This window comes from Talaromyces amestolkiae (genome assembly GCF_001896365.1).
Source record: "Talaromyces amestolkiae strain CIB chromosome Unknown scaffold2.1, whole genome shotgun sequence".
Lineage (NCBI taxonomy): Eukaryota > Fungi > Ascomycota > Eurotiomycetes > Eurotiales > Trichocomaceae > Talaromyces > Talaromyces amestolkiae.
In genome coordinates, this window is record NW_024468038.1 from 1437474 (window position 1) to 1458124 (window position 20651).

At 49.0% G+C, this 20651-nt stretch overlaps 4 protein-coding genes across 4 annotated transcripts; all 4 read left to right on the top strand.

The window, feature by feature from the left end:
• Positions 1–1820: 1820 nt before the first annotated feature.
• On the top strand, positions 1821–5262 carry BHQ10_001758 (uncharacterized protein; the record flags this gene model as incomplete). Its single annotated transcript, XM_040873829.1, has 4 exons — positions 1821–2317; positions 2370–2449; positions 2504–2551; positions 2606–5262. The coding sequence occupies 4 exons, from the start codon at positions 1821–1823 to the stop codon at positions 5260–5262; spliced, it is 3282 nt and encodes a 1093-aa protein (XP_040730263.1).
• A 5550-nt stretch (positions 5263–10812) lies between these two features.
• On the top strand, positions 10813–12163 carry BHQ10_001759 (uncharacterized protein; the record flags this gene model as incomplete). Its single annotated transcript, XM_040873830.1, has 7 exons — positions 10813–10897; positions 10949–11018; positions 11136–11245; positions 11335–11419; positions 11471–11517; positions 11566–11674; positions 11734–12163. 7 exons carry the CDS (start codon positions 10813–10815, stop codon positions 12161–12163), a joined length of 936 nt encoding a protein of 311 aa, XP_040730264.1.
• A 721-nt stretch (positions 12164–12884) lies between these two features.
• BHQ10_001760 (uncharacterized protein) lies at positions 12885–17536 on the top strand (the record flags this gene model as incomplete). The annotated part of the gene is made up of 3 exons (XM_040873832.1): positions 12885–13922; positions 13979–15003; positions 15778–17536. The coding sequence occupies 3 exons, from the start codon at positions 12885–12887 to the stop codon at positions 17534–17536; spliced, it is 3822 nt and encodes a 1273-aa protein (XP_040730265.1).
• A 371-nt stretch (positions 17537–17907) lies between these two features.
• BHQ10_001761 (uncharacterized protein) lies at positions 17908–20625 on the top strand (the record flags this gene model as incomplete). Its single annotated transcript, XM_040873833.1, has 1 exon — positions 17908–20625. The coding sequence occupies one exon, from the start codon at positions 17908–17910 to the stop codon at positions 20623–20625; it is 2718 nt and encodes a 905-aa protein (XP_040730266.1).
• Positions 20626–20651: the final 26 nt, after the last annotated feature.

A 20651-nucleotide genomic window follows, 5' to 3' on the forward strand; every position in this document is an offset into this window, starting at 1 on the left:
TAGGTTAAGCGCAACTGAGGTTACCGTCGGTTATCTCATGGGGTTGAAGCCGGGATTGTCCGTTGGATTTGATTGGAGCAATTCTTGATATTGATTATGATCGAAGATCCATTGTTCCTTTTAAAAAGATGTCTTGTTGTCTTAATATTTGATTTCTATATGAGATTTAAATGATTGACTTTATGATATCTTCCTATGTGCTGTTAGATTAGAACTGTCGTGGGTATCTGCAAAAGCAAGTTCCGGGCAAATTCTACAACCCCTCCTAGTGAATGGAATTTAGGCTAGATCGCAGAAAAACATGCCATACAAGAATGACAGGAATTCAGAAAACAAGCAGTAAAACCAGAGCCGGCTACTATCGAAGTGTGTGAATGCGGTAGATCATTGTTGAGTCGGGATCGCTCTAGTTAATCTCAACTCAAAGGTAATGTTGGAAAAGCGGTTATTTATTTCTATTTTTCCTTCAAAAAAGACACGGTTTTGCTTGCAGCCGGTGGCACATGTCGGAGTTAACTGTACAAAGGGGACCCTGAGAGCCACGGTGGAAAGGTAATTTGAATATCGTGAATGAAAACCTGAAGACAGAATGAAAAACACCGCCGCATCTAGTATTGTCTCTTCTCGAGCTATTGAAAGAGTCAATTTCTAGTCCATCCTTTTTGTAGAAAAGAGCTCACGTACCTTCCATGGGTTGCTGACTTCGAAGCCAGTAGGGGCTTCTACATTGGTAGATTGGCCTCTCATGCTTCCTGTTATCCGGAAATCTCTCTCCATCACTGCGCGTTTGCGATTAGCATCTGATTATATTCCTCCAAGTTGTATTCGATCGGTATCGAATAGAATCACACATACTTTGCTAAAGAAAAGTTAGCTTCAAGGTTCTATTTCGTGATATTGGTTTCGGCCAAGCCTACCTTATCCCAGACATCTCTGTTCCATCGTGCCTTCTTGTGATCGTTTGCATAATATTTCGTAACACTGAGGCCGACACCGGTAACGCAGTACATCTGTGCCTTGAATTAGCGGTGCTGAACGTTGTAAGGCGCTTGTCAAAGCTTACGCCGATGATGATGCCATAAGGAATCAAGGCCTCGAATGGGACACCCATTTTGGCGAATCAAGTCGTGACGATTTTATTGAGTGACCGCAACGTTTATCTGGCGTTCAAGAGCGGAATTGCGATACAATTGACGGCAGATAGTTAAAAATGATCGTTGTTGCGGAGAGCTTGCGGTCGGTGGTGGAAGGAGTCTCACGGCCATAAACGGAATAGCGGATTCACCTGGCTTGGCATGCTAAGTCAGCGGCAGTAACACCAATTGTGCCGGCACGACAAGGGGACTTCGGCGCATCGTTGCTTAGGAACGAGTACAATTTTGCGGTATTGTGCACCGAGTCCCTACAAATCTACGCGTCAGCTACGTGTTGAACCTATCTCTCTGTACGTTGAGCTCATTAATTCTCCGTTTTGGACAAAAGCGCATACGTATTTACCTCTTCAAGCCGCACCAAGCTAACGCCACAGCGATCTGCGAACAGACTTCGAATACGTTTTGCGCCTACAGCAAGCAACTTCGCAACGAGATTCACGCCAATTTCTTGAGTTTCTTCTGGATTGGTTGAGGCATTGTCATGCCTATCTCCGATGCCTTGCTGCTCTAGCCTCAAGTGACGGCGGCCTCCTCACCATCGAGGAGCCTACCCATTCTCTCAGTCGTGCATCTGTTAAGAAAACTATCCAGGGCTGGCAGCGCTAGTTTCTGAGTTCATTTGGCGACAAAGGGGCGTTGAAGGGGACATACGATATGGCCGCGATCATGCCTGCTAGCCACGAGCTAGGGGTCAATTCACATGTCGAGGATCGAGTGGACAGTGACCAGGACGCTGAAGGCGAGGAGGATACCGATCTCTACCAGCTGGATCAGGAGCTGCAAAGTGCCGTTCAGAAAGCAGATGCTGGAAGCGCGGTTGAAGAAGAAGAGCCCATGGCGGAGTCGGACGCTGCGGAGGACGATGATAAAAGTGAGGAAGAGGATTATGCAGAGCAAGTCAACGATGATGCGGTATCGAGGGAAAGTGAGAATGAATATGATGAAACACCGCGAAGGCCGCGCCGAGTTCGGAGAAGTGCCGCAATATCTTCAAAATCTGACGACGAGGAAAGCGATGCAGATGTCGCTTATGGAAACGGTGATGCACGCTCAGATTCGGAGTCGGAAAGCAATGCATCGGACAGGGAGGCAGAGGATTGGGAAGCAGAAAGCAATGGAAACGATGAAAATGATGCGGACAAGTTGATTCGATCGAATTGCATGTGAGTCGCTGCTCGCTACCGAAATTTGTGGTTGGAGTTTAACATTCAAAAGATTCTGCGGTCAGGATGAAGATCATGATCCGTCGGAGGATTTCGAAGAGTATTTGACATGCGCAGTTTGTGGCGATCACTGTAAGGCTTTTGTTCCCGAAGCTCGGGTTTTGTTGCTAAAAACAGATTCTACAGCCCATCGGCAATGCGCGCGAGAACAAAGCGCCTTTAATGACGACGAAGGTAAGCTACAGCTATATTATGATGACTTTTCAAGCATCTCTAACTTATATGAAGATGCGGAATGGTGGCGATGCACTACCTGTGTTCAGGATAATCTTCAACCTGACCCAGAAACTGACGCAGCTTCACGGAGATTAGCTGCGGAAAGTATTGCGGGCGATTTACAAGCTGCCTCAGCAGATGGTCAGCACTCTGTTTTTAATAACCTAATAGTTGACGACGATCCGATGGATGGGACGCGGTCATTGCGGAAACGCAAAACTTCACCTACCGACTCGGAAGACCACGTTCCTGCATTGCGTAAACGACAACACCGTACACCTTCGCAAGGCGCAACAGACAGCGCAGATGGCTCTTTGGATGCAGACGGCTTGCCGCGCACTCGGCCGCGCAGGGCGCGTAAAGCAGAGAAAGAGCTATGCCGTGTTGTGGAAAGCGATGTCGGCAGGTGTATCATTGCACTGCACCTAAACTTTCCGAAGATGGCCAAAATCCTCAACTCACGACCGCGGCCGAAGCAACGGCGGCGCAAGCAGCCGAAGCCGCCTCCCGTAGAACAAGAGCCTCTCTCTCATTTCGCCCCAATCCCACCAAGCTATACTACACCTTTCTACTCTTTTCATGATCGCGAAGTTGACGAGCTCAAGTCGAAACCGTACGGAGGGATTCTATCAGAAGCCGATGCCGATACTAGTCGAACGTTGCCAACGCAAGCGGACCGAGAGAAATTCGAGGCTGCTCGACGGAGCGCCGAGGAGGACTGGCAACGGAAGGTCATGGAGTCGGAACCTGTTGGAGAATTGAATCACCGTGCTTCACAAAAAGTTTCTGGCCCGCCGAGCAAAATCAAATGGATCAATTTTGGCGGTTACGAGATCGAGACATGGTATGCTGCACCATATCCTGAAGAGTACAGCCGCAACAAAGTGTTGTATATCTGTGAATTTTGTCTCAAGTACATGAATTCGGACTTTGTGGCCTGGCGGCATAAATTGAAATGTCCAGCCAAACATCCACCGGGCGATGAAATATATCGGGAAGGTTCGGTGTCCATCTACGAAGTGGATGGGAGGAAGAACCCTGTTTACTGCCAAAATCTTTGCTTATTAGCAAAGCTGTTCTTGGGCTCAAAGACACTCTACTATGATGTCGAGCCCTTTCTTTTCTACGTGATGACCGAATACGATGACTTGGGATGCCACTTTGTCGGGTATTTCAGCAAGGAAAAACGGCCCAGCTCGTCGAACAACGTTTCATGTATTCTGACGCTTCCTATTCATCAACGGAAAGGTTACGGAAACCTACTCATTGACTTTTCATATCTCTTGACACGAGTTGAGAAAAAGACCGGATCTCCTGAAAAGCCGTTGTCGGATATGGGTCTAGTTTCGTATAGAAATTACTGGCGACTTGTTCTCAGCTATCAATTGCGCGACCAGAAAACTCCAGTTAGCATTGCAGAGCTTTCTGACCGCACAGGAATGACTGCGGACGACATCGTTTCTGGTCTTGAGGGACTACGAGCGCTTGTTCGGGATCCAGTCACAAAAACCTACGCTTTACGGCTCAACTATTCGTACTTTGAAGAGTACATCAAAAGTTGGGAGGTTAAGGGCTATGTGAAACTCAACCCGGATGCCCTCGTTTGGACACCGTACGTCATGGGCCGTAGTAACCAGTCACATTATGATCGTGCCCAGCTACACACTGTCGCTCCCCGCGAAGACCCCAACGATGAAGACGAAGAGGGAGCCGACGAAGATGGAGACCTTGGTCTGGGCGCAAACGGAACGTCAAGAATGAATGGCGATTCCACAAAACCAGACGGTCTCTCATCCTATGCGCCCGCCGGTCCTCCTTCGACAGCAGGCTTATCATCATTCGGCGAAAACTCCACCGTCCTGTCCCAAACAAATGGCGAAACAAGGTCAAAGTCTCCTGATCCGGCAGCCGGTATCCCACCAACTCGATTTGAGATTTACCCTCCTGTGCGACCGCCAGTCTTCAAGCGCCGACCTGGCCGACCCTGGGGCAGCAAGACGAAGTATAACAGCGCGTATATGTCGACACCGCGAAACGCACGCTCCACACCCCGGCGCACGTCGACCTCTATGTTTGGGATTGGGTCGCCTGCGTCTACGAATGCAGCAGCTACTTCCGCGCGGAGGGGCCGGAGCGGATTAGTCTCGGAGCTTGCCTCTGGTCCCGACAGTCCTTTGGTAAACGGCACGGAAGGTCACGACGATGACGAGGAGGAAGAGGAGGAGGAACAACAACTGCAGGATCAAGAGATGGACGAAGCAGCTGAGCCTGATCAAGAGCTCACGAATGGAAATGGTGCTACTCCCGACGCCGCGATCGAGGCTGAAGAACCCTCGATCGACGACGCAAAAGGCGAGGATGAGCCCATGACTAATGGCATTGGGCAACCCGATTCTGTCTCTGTCGTGGCCGAGTCGGGTAATGATAACGCCACTACCGCGACAAACACGACCAACAGCACGGGGAATCTCACGCCTCGTCGGACTACGCGACGATCCATGGCAGATGGCGAGAAGAGGGTGACGAGGACGACGCCTGTTAAAGCTGTCTCTATCACCGCTGCTGCGAATGTACTAACAACAAATGGTAACGGAAGCGGAGATGGGAACGGCGACAGCGATATAGACGCCGACGGCGAAATTGACGACGACGTACCGATGGGATTATAACCCTCAAAATCGAAGCTTCACCTTTCACTTTTGTTTACATCTTCCTGCCGACTGTCATATGGACCATTATTTCATTCTGTTCCACTCTCCTTGTTGCTATACAGATTCAATCTCATTCTAACTTATCGCAAATGCGACCGACCCTGCCGAGACCGGGATTTCCACGAATTACCTGACCAAGGGGGGGGATAGGGGGTGGGGAGTTGGCGTTTACTTTTCTTTTCTTGCTTGTTTAAATTATATGAAGTATACTACCTAGTTAACAATACCATTGTCGTCTATTACCAACTCTCTCCAGTTTACCAATTATCACAAGACTTGACGAGCATAAGTGTTAGCACGTCACTAGACCTCCTCCCCAATTAAGCAAAACAGACAGACCCATCCCCAAATCCATGGTTGTTAGTGTCACTAAAACTTAAGCATCAAGCTATCGTACCTAGGTACACTCAAATTCACAGCATTTGGTTGACAGCGGCTCGTTAGTTAGAAGGGGAGGGKCCCCTAGTACTGTATGTACCGGATTTTGCCCTGAAACACAGGCTTTCCCTCGCCGCTTTTACTGACTGAGCACGCCGAAGTCCTACATAAGCTCACGCAGTTGAGTAACTTTACACTTCCACCCCAGTAGTACTGGCAGCACTTCTACTACGACTTCACTCGGCGAGTTTTATATTTACCATGTGAGACGTAAATCTATATGCTTCGTATATTAGATAGCATGTTGTCGAGCAGTACGAAGATACTGAGCGCCCTTACAAAAGCGGCGGCAGTTGTAGCTACCTAGGTACTGCCCCTAACTAGACCCCTCGGGCCCTAAATACCACTAAGTTAGTTAAGTCTCGGGACACGTTAGGTGCGTCCATGGTTATGGACTGGGCTTGGGTAGCCCCTGTAATACGAAGAGTTCCATGGTCTTGGGTGTCGCTATCTACTTAAATCTACCTAGGTACGTATGAGTGGGTAGCTGTCAAAGTATTTAAAGTTTGGTGGTTCAATGTTTCCATGTGTATTGAGTCTATGGATGGTTTATGCTGCTAGTCAATTTTAATGATGACTTGTTTATTTGTCAGGTACTGACGTCAATATAAAATTGACTCGTTCCTTTTTCTTTTCTTTTCTTCTGAGTTGTATTTTCGGTTTAAATGCGTTGTCACTTCACCTGCCAAACGACAAATGACAGGTAAGGATCACCGATCGGAGTAATTTCGGATACTTCGTATAATGTGTGCACAGAGTCATAAGTGTGGTAAAGTATGTTCAAACGAAGCGCTGCATATTCAGCTTCTGCCTCATGAAATTCAAATCTATGTACTCACGGCGTTTGCGATACCTGTAAGGGTAGTACCAGGTCAGCCGGAAACCACATTCCTAGTATATGAGTATATGAGTATCGTCAGTTTGTGACTTGTAGTAACGAGAGCTGTCAGTGGCAGGKACAACTTTTAGATAGCCCACACTGCGAACATTGTCACAAGTGGGCTACGAAGAAGAGGACAGCGGGCTCCTCCCCGAGTATCGAGTACAGACCACACGTATGTGTGACCCACCTGCACTGAATGATGGAGTTTGCCCCTTAGCGCCTATAGAGTGTAGACCCATGCAGTTGTGTAGCAAGCAGTCACAGCTCAGATGCCGGGCTACTAGCGAAGACAAGAGCACCCCAAGCATATGTAGTAGCTTCTTTGGGCGTCAAATGCAGAGACAGCTGCTTATCAACATGACAGGTCAATTTTTCTGCATGCATAGCGGCAACTCACAGACGAGCGCCTTAATTCTGTAGAAGGTAACAGCCGACAAGTATGCCAAGTCAGCTGATCACATTGCACCCGGAAGTATACCCCAGTCCAGTTATCGTCCTCGTCGCGCCACAGCCGAATGTCCACTGTGTGTTCATTAAACTTCATTCTTTCCTTCCACCTAGTCCAGAAACTGGCACCAGAACTTGGACTAGATTGATGCGAGGGCGGCCACTTATGCGGCTAATCGAGTAGTTCGTGATGTAGCGGCGCAGCTTAATGTTTAGTGTCGATACGGCGATACAACAATACGCGTACGGGTGGGTTGACATCATCTAGGCGTTGCGTAAGCGTAGTTGACGGTCGTCAGCCGGCGTAACTAAGGTGCACGTTTATCCGCACGAACCGTAAATGCTTCTCCAAGTCTGTATAGTTGTGCCATCACAAGGTTGACGATTATATCGCACGAGTTGTTTCGTACTAGTGCCGTTTTCACTGTACCGCATTCGATAATGGCGTAAGTGAACATTGCTTTTGCTTGAACTGAATCAAGGCGACATGGCAAGATGTCCAACTAGTCGTTCGGTGGTCAGTGTAACATACTGAAACTACTTGTGTGAGTGGTGTTGTTCCTGGTCGGCTCCGCTGCATCGCTTCTCTAGGTACGGGGCGCAATAGTCGGTGGCTTTGACATCTTCCCATTCTCGGCTCTCGACTCCTCTATTTGACGATTGTATGGATACCAAGTCAATCGTGCATATTGACCCGACGTCGCTGTGGATGCGCAAAGCGTCCATTTGCCAAGCTGATCAACCTTCTCCTAGCATGTGCTGTCAAGGTAATCGAGTAAAGCGACCCTCGAACATAATGGGACCATCATAACAATCGATATCCGCGTTTTCTTTACCTTGCGATGTAACAGTTTTAACGAGGACCGACGATCACATGGGGGGAGGGTTGGGCAATTCGTCCGTCCAGCAGGTGATAGAGCAAGACGAGACCCTTTTTCGTCACGGAGCAGTCAATCGAGGGAGATCCGATGGCAAAGGGGATCAAGCGCGTCAGAGGATGAATTCGGAGAAGGTGAGTGTTGGCAAGTTGTCGAGGTCATGGTCGCGGTCCAGGGGAAGGAACGCCCTCATAAAGGAAGGGGCTGACGACACAAAGGCAGTCATCTGACATTTTTGGCAAGACACCCGGATAATGAAAGCGTGCCTGCCTGTCAAGTAGAGAGACTGTTCTTCTTCAGGATGGAAGGTTTAAGTGAGTTACAATGTCGGGCTTCATTCAGGAGAGCCTCGAGGTTATAAAGCCAGGGCATACTCTGGTACACTAAGCATGCACTACGGCATTAGCTTGCAAAGTACCACACACTGGCCAATTTGTTTGCTACACGATTGAAGTCACACTTCTTTTGTCGCCATGGATAGGGCTACCGTACTGCAACAGATATAGGTGATGCTTGGACTGCAGTGAATGATATGGGACGATACTGGGCTACATGCTGGTTGTAATCTATTGTTCTGATGAGTATACAGAATACAGAAAGTGCGTAACGATACGGCGTATTATAATAGAGTTGTATTGACTATAACCGGGGAATCAGGGATGGAATGCTAGTCACAGGCATCCCACCCTTAAGGCCGATCTCTAAGATTGCCCTTGCATGGCTGGGGCCTGCAGCAAGACATCTTGCATATGACTACTCGGTACTAGGCGAAGTAAAAGAACAACTACGCCGTATCAAGGGAATTACCGGCAGCCGGCTGAGGGCGGCTATGCGGTCTGATTGGACCATTGCGATAAATGCAAATCTGCACAGTGGATCCCGCTTGTCCTGACTGGGAATGGCTCAGCCAGAAATCTTCCTGCTTTTCCCTCGTTTGGACGCTAGTGTACGGAGCTAGACCGATTGCGGCATCAGCTTGCATACAAGTAGTACTGTACTCGAAAGCGTATTGTGTAATATACGTGCTCACGTATTGCTTTACATAGTATTTAGTACACAGAAGATCGAGTCTCTTGTTGCCGGCATGAGTGATTGCTTCTCGGCATCATCATCGTCGTCATAAATGTGATGCCCCAACAGTGCAAACCATGGTCCCCGAACAGTCACGCTTCCTGGACTTCCGGCGACCACTGCTGTCATCTGCGGATCATTACCCACTGCATGAACCTTGCGAGCCATGGCATGGGTTCACGCTGTGGAAAAAGAAAAAGACGGATGGTGGTGTGGACTCGACAAACGGTCAACCTGCATTCGTGTGCTGATATCCACCACGAAAAATTAGCAAGCGATCAGACGAGACCTAGACCATTGTTCAACCCCTCCATCGGAAGTGTAAGAGTAAGACAGTACAGAAACTACGTCCTCAGCCCGGCCAATCGCCGACTTTTGATCATGTCATCATTGACTTACTAGGCCTATTTGAGTCAATTTTCGCTTTCTTTATTCAGTCAGTCTGATTCCTTTCGTCTTATTCGCACGGGTTATCGATAAAGACTGGCTGTGGTGGGGTGATTCATCCCTTTCATCTGCATCGATTACGATTACTTATCCAATTCTTTCTCTCATCTTCACATGATCGGACTGCAAGACTAGATTAAGCTTCTGGTTCCAAACTGTCAAAGGGTCATAACCAGCTCAAGGGCCAAGCACGGCGTGCATCGTGCTCAGTTCTTTCCATGGGTGGAGGTTGTGTGGGATAATCGATCGGTGTATCGTACCGCTATGAAACTTTCGCGGTGACCAAAATTACCGGTGGGCACTGTGGGTATGGCATGTAACGTTGTAACAGAACGTATTTTGACGCATTCGTCTGTCTTCTCTGAAGCATTGACATACTAAGTGGTAGTTATGTACTGATGCACATGTAGTTTTTGGAGAGTGTTTACTGATTGACGACACGACCAAATGACATGCAGGTGTATAGAAAAGAGCAATACAGAGTCAATGTGAAACACCAAGCCAATCACCCGAGCAGACACAGTTGTGGCGCTGCAGCTTGATTAGCAGCTGCAGCTGTATGGAGGGACGACAGATGGATCTCTGTAGCGTCTCGACCAATCTGGATGCGTGCGTTAAACCAGCCAATGTGTGTGGCATTAGCGCAAACACAGCGTACAGTGTAGTGTACAGTGTACGTACTTACATACTATGGAGGAGACTCTTGTTGCCCTAAAAGCGGAGGGTTCGTGTCGTCAGTATTGGTACCAAAGTATACCTACCCTAACGTGCTGCACGCAAGCGGCAACCACCACCCCTCCCTCTTTCCCAAAGGCAAAAAGTAACTTACCGTACTAGCTCACTTGCCTCTTTCCATTAAACAATCCACATCGCCTTCTCCATCTCATCTCACCATCAACCTCATCATTCCCATTATTCATTCTCGTCCACCCTTACAAAACGTTCCAGACCCAAAGTCTACTACGGCTGGTACTGTTGCCTTGTACCTAACTCGTACCTCACTTCTTCCTATCTTTTTACATACTAAACCAGAACCACACCCACACCCACAAAGCCAACCCACCTACGTATTATACTTATTATCTTCGAAGCTTCCATCTTCTCAATAATCTTGGGCGCGGCAGAGGACCGCGAGCTTGTCGTCTTGTCTCCGAAAATTCTCCCTTATGCCTCGCTCCGATTCCCAGAGGTTGGTCTACTGACGTCGCCCGTGTTTCTCTGCCTTCCCCGTTCCTGGTCTTTAAGAAGCTCTGTCTTCTTTGCCTTTGATTTTCTTTCCCCAAAAGTTCCTGCCGTCAACAAGACAAGCTTGGTTAAGATTGTTCCTTGTTTCCAGCACTAACCATGCTCTCCAATACTAGCCCTGACTTCGAGTTGATTGTGCGCCAACAACCGGAGCAAGCTCGCGTGGCCGGGGGCAAGGAGAAGGGTACGTTTTGCCTTTTCTCGTCTGGACGAGCTTGTAACTCACTCCCCGCAGAGCGCAAACCAGTTGATCCACCGCCGGTGATTCAGCTCAAAGTCTCGCCAGAGAACACCTATCTTGCCCAGTAAGTGACTCTTGCTTTGAGCTTTCAGGAGCAAGCTGGAAGCAGCTACCAATTCAAGGCAAAGCTCACAGTTGGCAGGCATTATCTTCAGAGTCCCTATTATTTCATGTGCTGTAGCTTATACCATGCTACCGAGGACCACCCAGTTCACTCCAGCCAGCCTTCCACAGCACTAGCCGGCACTCTCGTTTCTTCACTGCATCGTTTGAAGGATACAGACAATACTGGTGAGTGTGTCTGTTTTGCGTCTCTTTCAGCCAGCGCGTGTCTGGTTACTTGAAAGATTTGGAGAACTGCTGACTGATGCGTCGAACAGATGGAGGATTCTTTGTCTTCGGAGACTTGTCCATCAAGGTCGAGGGCGAATTTCGACTGCAGTTCACTCTTTTCGAGATGCAAAAGTAGGTGTTCTATTAAAAGATTCGGGCGAGCTTGGACTAATTGTTGTTCAGGGATAACGTCGTGGCGTTAAAGTCGATCATTTCCAATTCATTTCCAGGTCAGTATTAACCCCGGAGTCATTAGCTCAGTGCGCTAACCAGGTCAGTGTTGACACCAAAGAATTTCCCTGGAATGAGAGAGTCCACGCAGCTTTCGAGGTCGTTTGCCGATCAAGGGGTGAAATTAAGAATCCGCAAGGAAGCGCGGAACGCACAGTAAGTGTTACTCAAGCTACTCGAGAAAAAGAAGAGAGGACGTTCATTGACAGACGCAGAAAACGTGGAGGCGCAAGCAGACATGAGGAGTATGCTCCAAGTCTACCTCGCTCACCTGATCGCCCTCAAATGCCGCAAATGGTCTCTAGCGCTTTTTCAGGATACCCTCAACACACCTTCTACCCTACGACGCCAGCTCCCAAGCGTGTTCGCACGTCGATGGACATGGACCAAAGAGTTTTTGAACCTGATGCGCGGTATGCGCCCACCTATCAACCCCCAGCGATGTACTCGAATCAGCCTGGACCTTACCCAAATCCGATGTTCAGCTACACCGGGCCATCGCAGCATGTAACCGTGCCAGACTATGGCGTTCCGGTTCGACCGCAGCAGCCATTGACGAGCACAGGCTCGTCATACCCTCCCTCGGAAGATCCGATGCTGGCCATGAGATCTTTCAACAATACCGGGTATAGGTATCCCACCTAGGCAAGATGAGGGAAATGAAAGAGAAAAAAAAACTACGTGTATTCTATTGTTATGTCGTACGAAGAGAGCATGGTGGCGTCTACCATTCTTTATTTGGAGTTCGGGGTTATCCTTCTTTGATTAGAGGACGCATGGGAGGTATTGTGTGGTGTATCTTGTTCGGGTGTTCTATATTTCTAGCTATCAAGAATTTAGATATTATTAGTTCATGAAATCGGGAAGCTATTGTAAACACCCTGGCTAGAAGTTCCTTTGAGGATTACCGATCTCCAGTATTCTGTGCCACAAGTTCTTTTAGCTTTATACAGTATGAATCCAAGCTCTTGAACTAACTACTTGGCCGATAGAGACTGATATACAGCATATATTAGGATGATTTACATGGAGCCCCATCCCAGACACAGGGCTCAGTAACTCGAACGAAAATCCGCTATAATTGGGCCCTACATTTTAGCGTATAGAAGCTGATTTGATGTTCGGTTAGGGCTGTTGGGCGGCTTAGCGCTTAGCGCTGTGTTGGTTTCTTTCCCTTGGACGTCTGGACAATTTTTTATTATTGTCGGATACTTCGTTTGTATCACCGCGCGGAGATATGTTCGCATAGATACTCATGGTTGGAGCTGTTCAGAAGATTTATCTATTTGGGATAGCTGCTTGTCTGAACACTGTTGCCTGAAACAATGATAATCCCCGTTTACTCAGGCCAGGCTGGTACATAAAAATGTCCTCCAACCTCAACAACCCCGGACACATCCAACTTAAACCCCTCCCAACACTAAGCTGCGAATTCTGCCGCCACCGCAAAATCAAATGTGACAAACTTGATCCTTGCACAGCATGTCAACGAGCGGGCGTGAAGTGCGAGTCTATCCGGCGCAAGAGGTTGCCTAGAGGTCGACATATCGCCAAATCTGTTGCGGGGAGAGGGAGAGGTAGTACTAATGATAAAATGACGCGGCACGATGCTTTAAAGGAGAAGATTGATAGGTTGGAGGCGCTTGTTAATGTTGCGTTGAGTGAGGCTGATGGGAAAGGAGGAAGTGGCGGTGCGGGAGAGACTGCTTCTACTTCTTCGGCGGCCGGGATGACGGGGAAAGTCGTTTCGAGGGATGGAAATCAAGGGAGTGATGGTTTTGAGCCCACGCCGAATGCGTTGGTTTCGCAGTTTTGGTCTAGTGTTATTAATGAGATTCGCGAATCGCGTGAATCGCGCGGGTTTGCGGGTGATGATACGGAAGGTGATGATGATGAAGATGACGAGGAGGAAGAGGAGGAGAGTGAGGTCGAGAATGAAGAAGCTAAAGGCGAAAGAGTGCATCTTGCACAAGAACCGGCTCGTGCTTATTTGCCATTCATGGGCCTGTCGCTAGGACGGCTGGGCCATACCCTACCGCACTCATTGMCCCTACGCCCATCGCCCGCCATTACAGCTGCACTGTGCGATATCTACCTGAACCAAATTGACCGAATCATAAAAGTGCTACACCGGCCTTCACTGCAACGGCACCTTTTAGAAGGAATCCCCTACCCCTCCTCGCTTAAAAGCAAAAGCTCGCGCGAAGCTGAGAATGCGCTCGATACAGCAGTTTTTTATTCAGCGGTTGCGAGTATGACGGATAGACAGTGTTATAAACTTTTCCAATGCAGCAGAAATGAAGTACTGCCGGAATATCAAAGTGCATGCGAAATGGCGTTGGAGAGGGCTGATTTGATGCGGACTACTGATATGATGGTTCTACAAGCGTTTGTCCTTTATCTGGTGTGTTTATGATCGGATCGATACAGATACAGAAATGACATGCTAACGTCGGATAGGTGGCTACTCGCGCTCACGACAAGTCCCGCGCCGTCTGGACTCTGCTGGCCACAGCAGTCCGCGTCGCTCAATGGCTCAACCTGCACGTCGAGTCCCTGAGCCAGACAGAAACGTTCTTCAACCAGCAGATGCGCAAACGGCTCTGGTTTACTATCTGTTTGCTAGACCTTCAGACCTGTTTCGACCCGGACTCGCGGCCCCTGATAACCCTTGAAATGACACAGCCCACTTTACCGCTCAATGTGAATGATGCGGATTTTGATCCTTCGTTTGACAACAGCGGCAGCACTGCGTTGCAGGAGCGCGATGAGGTGACGGATATGACTTTTGCTTTATTCACGTATAACTTACAGTTCTGTGGGCGGCGATTGTATTACATCCCTCGCGGCGCGCACTCGGCACGGGAGGATATCCTGTCGGATTTTAAGAATAGTGTCCTGCCGCTGACACGACATTGCAACCCGGACGATAACAATTATTCGTGGCTTGTGTACTATGCATCGCAGAATCTGATATCATCGACGCAGTTGCATACTTTCAGACGGCCTGACTTTGTTAGTCAGCAGCAGCAGCAGCAGCAGCAGCAGCAACAACAACAACAACAACAACAACAACAACCATCTCTACTGGAACTGTGTCTAAGAAATCTCGAAAATATCCCGCGCATCCATGGTGATGACCGCGGAGAAGGATTTAGGTGGTATATACAACCCCAATGGCCCCAGATCCTGCTCGCTATCAAAGAATGCTTCGTTACAACCGACGCAGCTCTGCTGAAGCGTGCCTGGCCACTGATCGAAGACGTCGTCGGCCACTACGAGAGAACGCACCGTGGTCCAAACACGAGCTCGCGGAAGTCGATGTTGCGAAAGTCGCTGAGAAGGGCGCGGAGAAGAGTTGATTCGATTATTCAGTCTGCGGAGGAAGATTATCAAAATATCCAGGCGAACGGGTTTGAGGATCTGCCGGATATAGATGTTGGATGGGACGAGTTGTTTAATGATTTTTCGTTTGGAGAGTTTCCGTATGGCGACTGCATTGATTGGACGGGCTCGAATGTTTTTTGATCAATTACAGGATGAGCAGTACATAAAAATGTACTTAGTTCTTCATGAAGTTCACGTAAATCGAGCTCAAAGCACTGCGAACAGCTGCTAAAGTATGTAAATAGTAAATCAGCTCATCAACCAATCGTGCTCTCTGATCCACCAGATTGCGGCTCCCTTTTAGCCTTAATTGGCTCCATTATCAAGAAACTTGTATATTCACAGCTTAGTGCTTACTGCTTATGCGGAACTGCTGCTCGATATGCAACCGACTTCGCTCGCATTAATTTCCTAAAATGAGCCTACGTACTCGCTACTACTCGCGCCCCAAGCCTCCGGATTGAGCGGTAGTACGTAATATCTTTTTTGGCAAACAATGCAGAAGCGCAGACAGTTCCACAGCTGTGATCGCTGCCGCCAGGGCCGCCGGGCCTGCGACGCCGCGAAACGAGGAATCAACCCCTTTTCACTCTCAGCCACGAATCAGGATGCCGCCCAGAGTACAAGTGGCCAGGCCTTACCGGTGCTTGCATGCTCGCAATGCGAAAAAGCTAACAAGACATGCAGTTTTACATGGCTGAAGCAGCGGACGCGCGGGCAGCTTCCGGAGTCGATTAAGAGGAAGTATTTGAGGGAGATGCCGTTGCATATGCCGTTGCCGCCCTCAGAAAATTTGCAGAACACGACTGGTAGTAGTTCGGCTAGTCCGGCGACGAGTCAGGGGTGCATTTGTCAACTTCTACCACTCATAGCAAACCGCCGGCTGGGAGTGAAGTATTCCTCTACCGCGAAACGCAATCGCTAGTCTATGAAGACAACCTCGCCCGCGAACTCGGCAAGGATACAGCCTGCGATAGTTTTTTTCATGTATATGCCTCAAGTTTTGAGCGTACAATCTCTGAATGGGCTATTCCGACTGATCATGCTTCTTCGGGGATTGTGCGCTATCCCGCTTTGCACAATACATTGTATGATAGTGTCCAACGGCTTGATGGGAAAGCCTCCGCATTGATTGTGCGACGCACGAGTCCCGGACATTGTCATCGAGCAATCAGAGCTTTGAGATTGACGGTTATGGCGTTTGCGAGTCAGTCGAATTGTATCAAAAGAGCGGTTTCGCGGGATGACAGAACGCAAGCGTATGGAGAGGTGTTTGTCTCTGCGAATGATTTTCAGACTCTCCTCTTTCAGACGCTGTGGCATGAAGCGCGGCGGTCGCTAGAGTGGTTTGTGGAGGAGGACTGTCTTCAGTCGATTCTTGCAAAGATTATCTTTTGCTTGACGCACAGTCCGTACTATTACTTGCGATACGAGGACTCTGTTTCGAGGCGTGATCCGCTTGCATACGATAGTCCTGATATAATGGCATTGAGAAAGACGCATTTCGACAAGGCGTTGCAGTCTTTGTCATTGTGGAAAAAGGAGTTGCAGCATCTCTTCCAGGACCCGGAACGACTGCAAAAGTCCAGGGTCGATATTGACGATGAAGATATAACCAGTTTCTGCCTTTTTGTCAAATTTGCCATCATATGTGATGAAACGAGTGCCGTGCTGTGGAATAGAGATTTACTCATTGCTGAAGAAGAAGGAGATGTGGCCTGGCCTCAAAACGGGTTTAGTAAATCCTTACAGACCTTGTCCACGGGATTCACGAACCCAAGTCCAAGTCCATCTGCGCAGTCTGGACAGGTCACGCCGCAGAACCAGAATCATACCAGTCCCCCACGACAACCGCTGAAATTACCCTGGAACAACCTCATCACCGCCGATATCTTCCTTCAAGCGAACTTCCTCAAAGCTTCCCTGTGGCGGAAGCTAGGTCAAATACGCAGATTCGCTCGTCGCAGCCCTACTCTCACTGGAAACCCCGAGACGTACATCCAAGAAACACTTCAACTATTCCACGAATGGGGCACGTGCTGCGCATCCTTCATCGAGAACTGCATGGCGTCAATCACCACTTCGTCCTTTGATCTTCAAGCGTTATTTTTCGGGCACGTCATGCACTGGCATCTCGGCGCGCTCCTTTTCGCGACTGAAGTCGAGCTATTAGATGCCACTAGTCGTTCGGACAGCGTACGCAGTTCCATTCGACGCTCAACGGGCCTCACTAGGGAACTGAGGAAGGACAGCGTCTACGCAATCTCTGATTTGGCGCGTGCAGCAAATCGACTTGCGATAGAGGGCGTGAGTCGCCAACAGGTCGATACACGAAGAGGAGATTACTACAAGCATCCGTTACTCGTCGGCCCGCCGTCTGCCGTCAGTCACATTGTGTTTAGCGAAACGTGTGAGATTCTGATGGAATGGAGGAACCAGCTGCTATTCAAGCTGGGGGGTCATCGACCCGGAAGTTCAAGGTGTCAGGATGAGGAGTATCTTGCTGATATAGTGGGGCGGTTGGGTCATTGTATCAATACACTTGACTTGTTAGGGGCGAAATCTGTTGTTTCGAAGGGTTATGCGCATGACTTGAGAACGAGGCTTGATATTGATCGGGGGTTGTATTGATGAGAGAGATGAATAGGGGAAGAAGGCTACAATGATGTCGTTTGTCGACAAAGGCATAGTTATAGACAATAGGATTGGGCTCATTGAATGAAGAAAGTGCCAAACAAAGCGTTCCATGAGTTAGTATTGTCTGTGTTGGAGGGTATTGCCGTCTCATTTCTCCCAGGTCTGTTTGAGCAGCCTACAATTTCTTTCTCAACCTCGACATCTCTTTCTTCTCTCAACTTTACTACTCTTTATCCCTAGTATCAAGTCTCAAATCTCATCCTTACCAACTATCGCATCTTACTTCTCTTTGTCCTCGGTATCAAGTTCCAAAATCTTGTCTTGGTACACCATCAAAAAGAGCTGGCTTTCCAGCAACCGCGACAATGCCCAAAACCCTCCAGCCATATAGCATGAGGCTAGTCATCGACTGGTTCGAGCTCGAGGATGATGCCTATCCCGACGTCGGCTTGCCGCTAGGCATCACCGTCTTTGTCGAACTCCAAGTTGAGCCTGACTCTGTGTTTACGGTGATGAGAGATGTTGAAGGTGTGATCAACCTCGAATCGACTTGGTACAAAGGTGTCACGAAGATTGCAGATAGAGCGCCGGCGTCGAGCGTTGAAGATGTCGAAGACCAGGATACGAGTCTCAAGACTGAGGAGGAGGACCACAATCTTGATGCTCGAGGAGATTCGTATTCTGCAGACGATCTCGACGAAGGCGAGAGCTTCGCATCATCCACAAGAAGCTCAGATACCGTGCGACCCTCTACAATCAGACCAAAACTAAGCAGAATCCCTATCCGCAAATCAGGCACAGACGGCACATTCGACGACCTCGATCTCGAGCTCGATATGCCCCCAAGCCCAACACTGTCATCTCAAGATTCATTACCCTGGTACTCCACCAAGGATACCGGCGATAATCACATGGACGACGAAAACGGCCCGACAGGAATCGACCTCGACGACCTATTCACCGATCTAGAAGACATCTACCATCCCTTCCTGCGCTACGAGAATGGCAACATCACATTACACGCCGCCCGCGAAGTCGAGCCGGGGTTTTATCAAGTCGAAATCGCATTTTATCGGCATTTTGTCAGGGACACGCAAGGCTGGTATGGCGTTGATTTGTGTGATGTCGTCAAAAGCTGTCCCCCTATTCCGGGCAAACTCGTCTTTAATATTCAAGACCACCCTTCACTGTATCCCGACATCATTGGTCCTGACGATCTGCACGACATGGAAGATGGTTCCCGCGAAGCCACTTTCGATCCAAGAGAGGAACCCTACCTGGCATTCTGGGCGTGGACGCATGCTACATATCTCGAGTTCTGGGGCGATGGGAAAGTTGACAACAATTATTATGATGATTTGATTGCGCCGAATGCGTATTTGGATTCAGATGAATTGGTGGACTATGTGGATTTTATGTTTAAGACGAGGGATGATGAGGAGGTGGTGGATGGGGCGAGTGAGATGGCTGAGACGCCGGAAAAGGTTGCGCAGTCGAAACAATATATTTCGCCTATTGCCGACCAAGAAGATGATGATGAAGATGAAGAGGAGGAGGAGCAGGAGGAGAAAGATGGCCAGGTCGATGGTTTGATACTGGGGGATGTCACGGAAGTGAATGTTGATCATGTCGTGTCTGGTCTTGAGGAGCGCCCCATGTCTCCTATTCCTGAAGAGGAGGAGTGCGAAAGTGGGGATGATGAGGATGTGATATGGGAGGATGTTCCGATACCAGGTGTTCAGAATTTTGAATACAATCCCGAGGAGGGCCCCGAGACGGCTAAAAAGGGGGGAGTTGAGGATATGTTAATGGATAATGTCACAACACCGAATGTTAAAGATGATGCATCACAATCTGAGGAGACCGTCATCGAAGAAGAGGCCCATGATGTGATCCTGAAGGATGTCACGGCACCATATGTCGACAATGTCACGCTCGAATCTGAGGAGCTCCCCAAACCGCCTACTTTTAGAGAAAAGGCGGAAAGTTCCACATCGGAGGATATCACATCATCTCACGACGACAATCCCCCTCCTCTTTCTCCTGACGGCAAACCCCCTGCTGATGACAGTAAAGAAAACAACCTCAAACTCATCACCTTTTACCACCCGCTTCCCCCACCCCCTCTCCCTACCTATGCAGAAGCCCTAGAAGGCTACGAAAAATATCAAGCCATGATGACCTCACGAGCAATCCTTCGAAGACGCGCGATATTCTGTCTGTCTCGCATCTTACCCGCACTATTCGTCTTGGTGTTCACGATATGCGCATGTATAGGTGGTCCGCCCACAACGATCTCAACGCCGACGGCTACGTTGCAAACGGTCAGGTACTACGCCAACCATCTGGGCGGGATGGGGTACAATGCATTGATGCAAGTGCCGACATTTGCTGATTTCGGTGCATATCATCAGCGTGATTGGTATGAGGATGGCGTGGCTTTGTTGGAGAGTGGAAATGAGGGCGAAGATTTGGGCGATGTCGAGGTTCATTTGTGGTGGAAGTTGGTTGATGAAACGCTGGAAATAGCGGGTATTGCTGATTCTCCTGCTGTGCCTGAGTCTGCCGAGCCGGTGGTAGAGAGTGTGGTATCACCATCAAGATCAGAGCTTGATGCAAAGAGTCCACCTCCTGAGATTGCGGCAGAGGCTTTAACACCGAATATGTCAACTCCCGTGCCTGCGCCGGACGTCAAAACACCAGTCCAACCAGAAACAGCATCATCCTTCAACGCAACAACAGCAGCCCTCTCTCTCGCCATCAAACCACCTCCCCTCCCACGCCTCTGTCCCAACCGACACCGGCAACCCAACACTCCCTACCCACCCGACTGCCCTCTTCCTTCTCCCCCAAAACCAGCCCTAACCATCCTCGCCGACCTCACACAGGAGATATTCCGACACATCGCCTGCTCCACCTCACCGATATGCACAATCTCACGCATAAGCGACAAATACGAGCATCCTGGGGACATATTTGCGCGGTTTCAGTGTGATGGGAAAGGTGGATGGGAGCCGGAGACAAGGAGGGATGGATTTGATTGGGGTTTGGGTTGGGTGCCGGATGAATGTAGATTGCTATGATCTTTTCATCCCATGCTGCTGAGTAG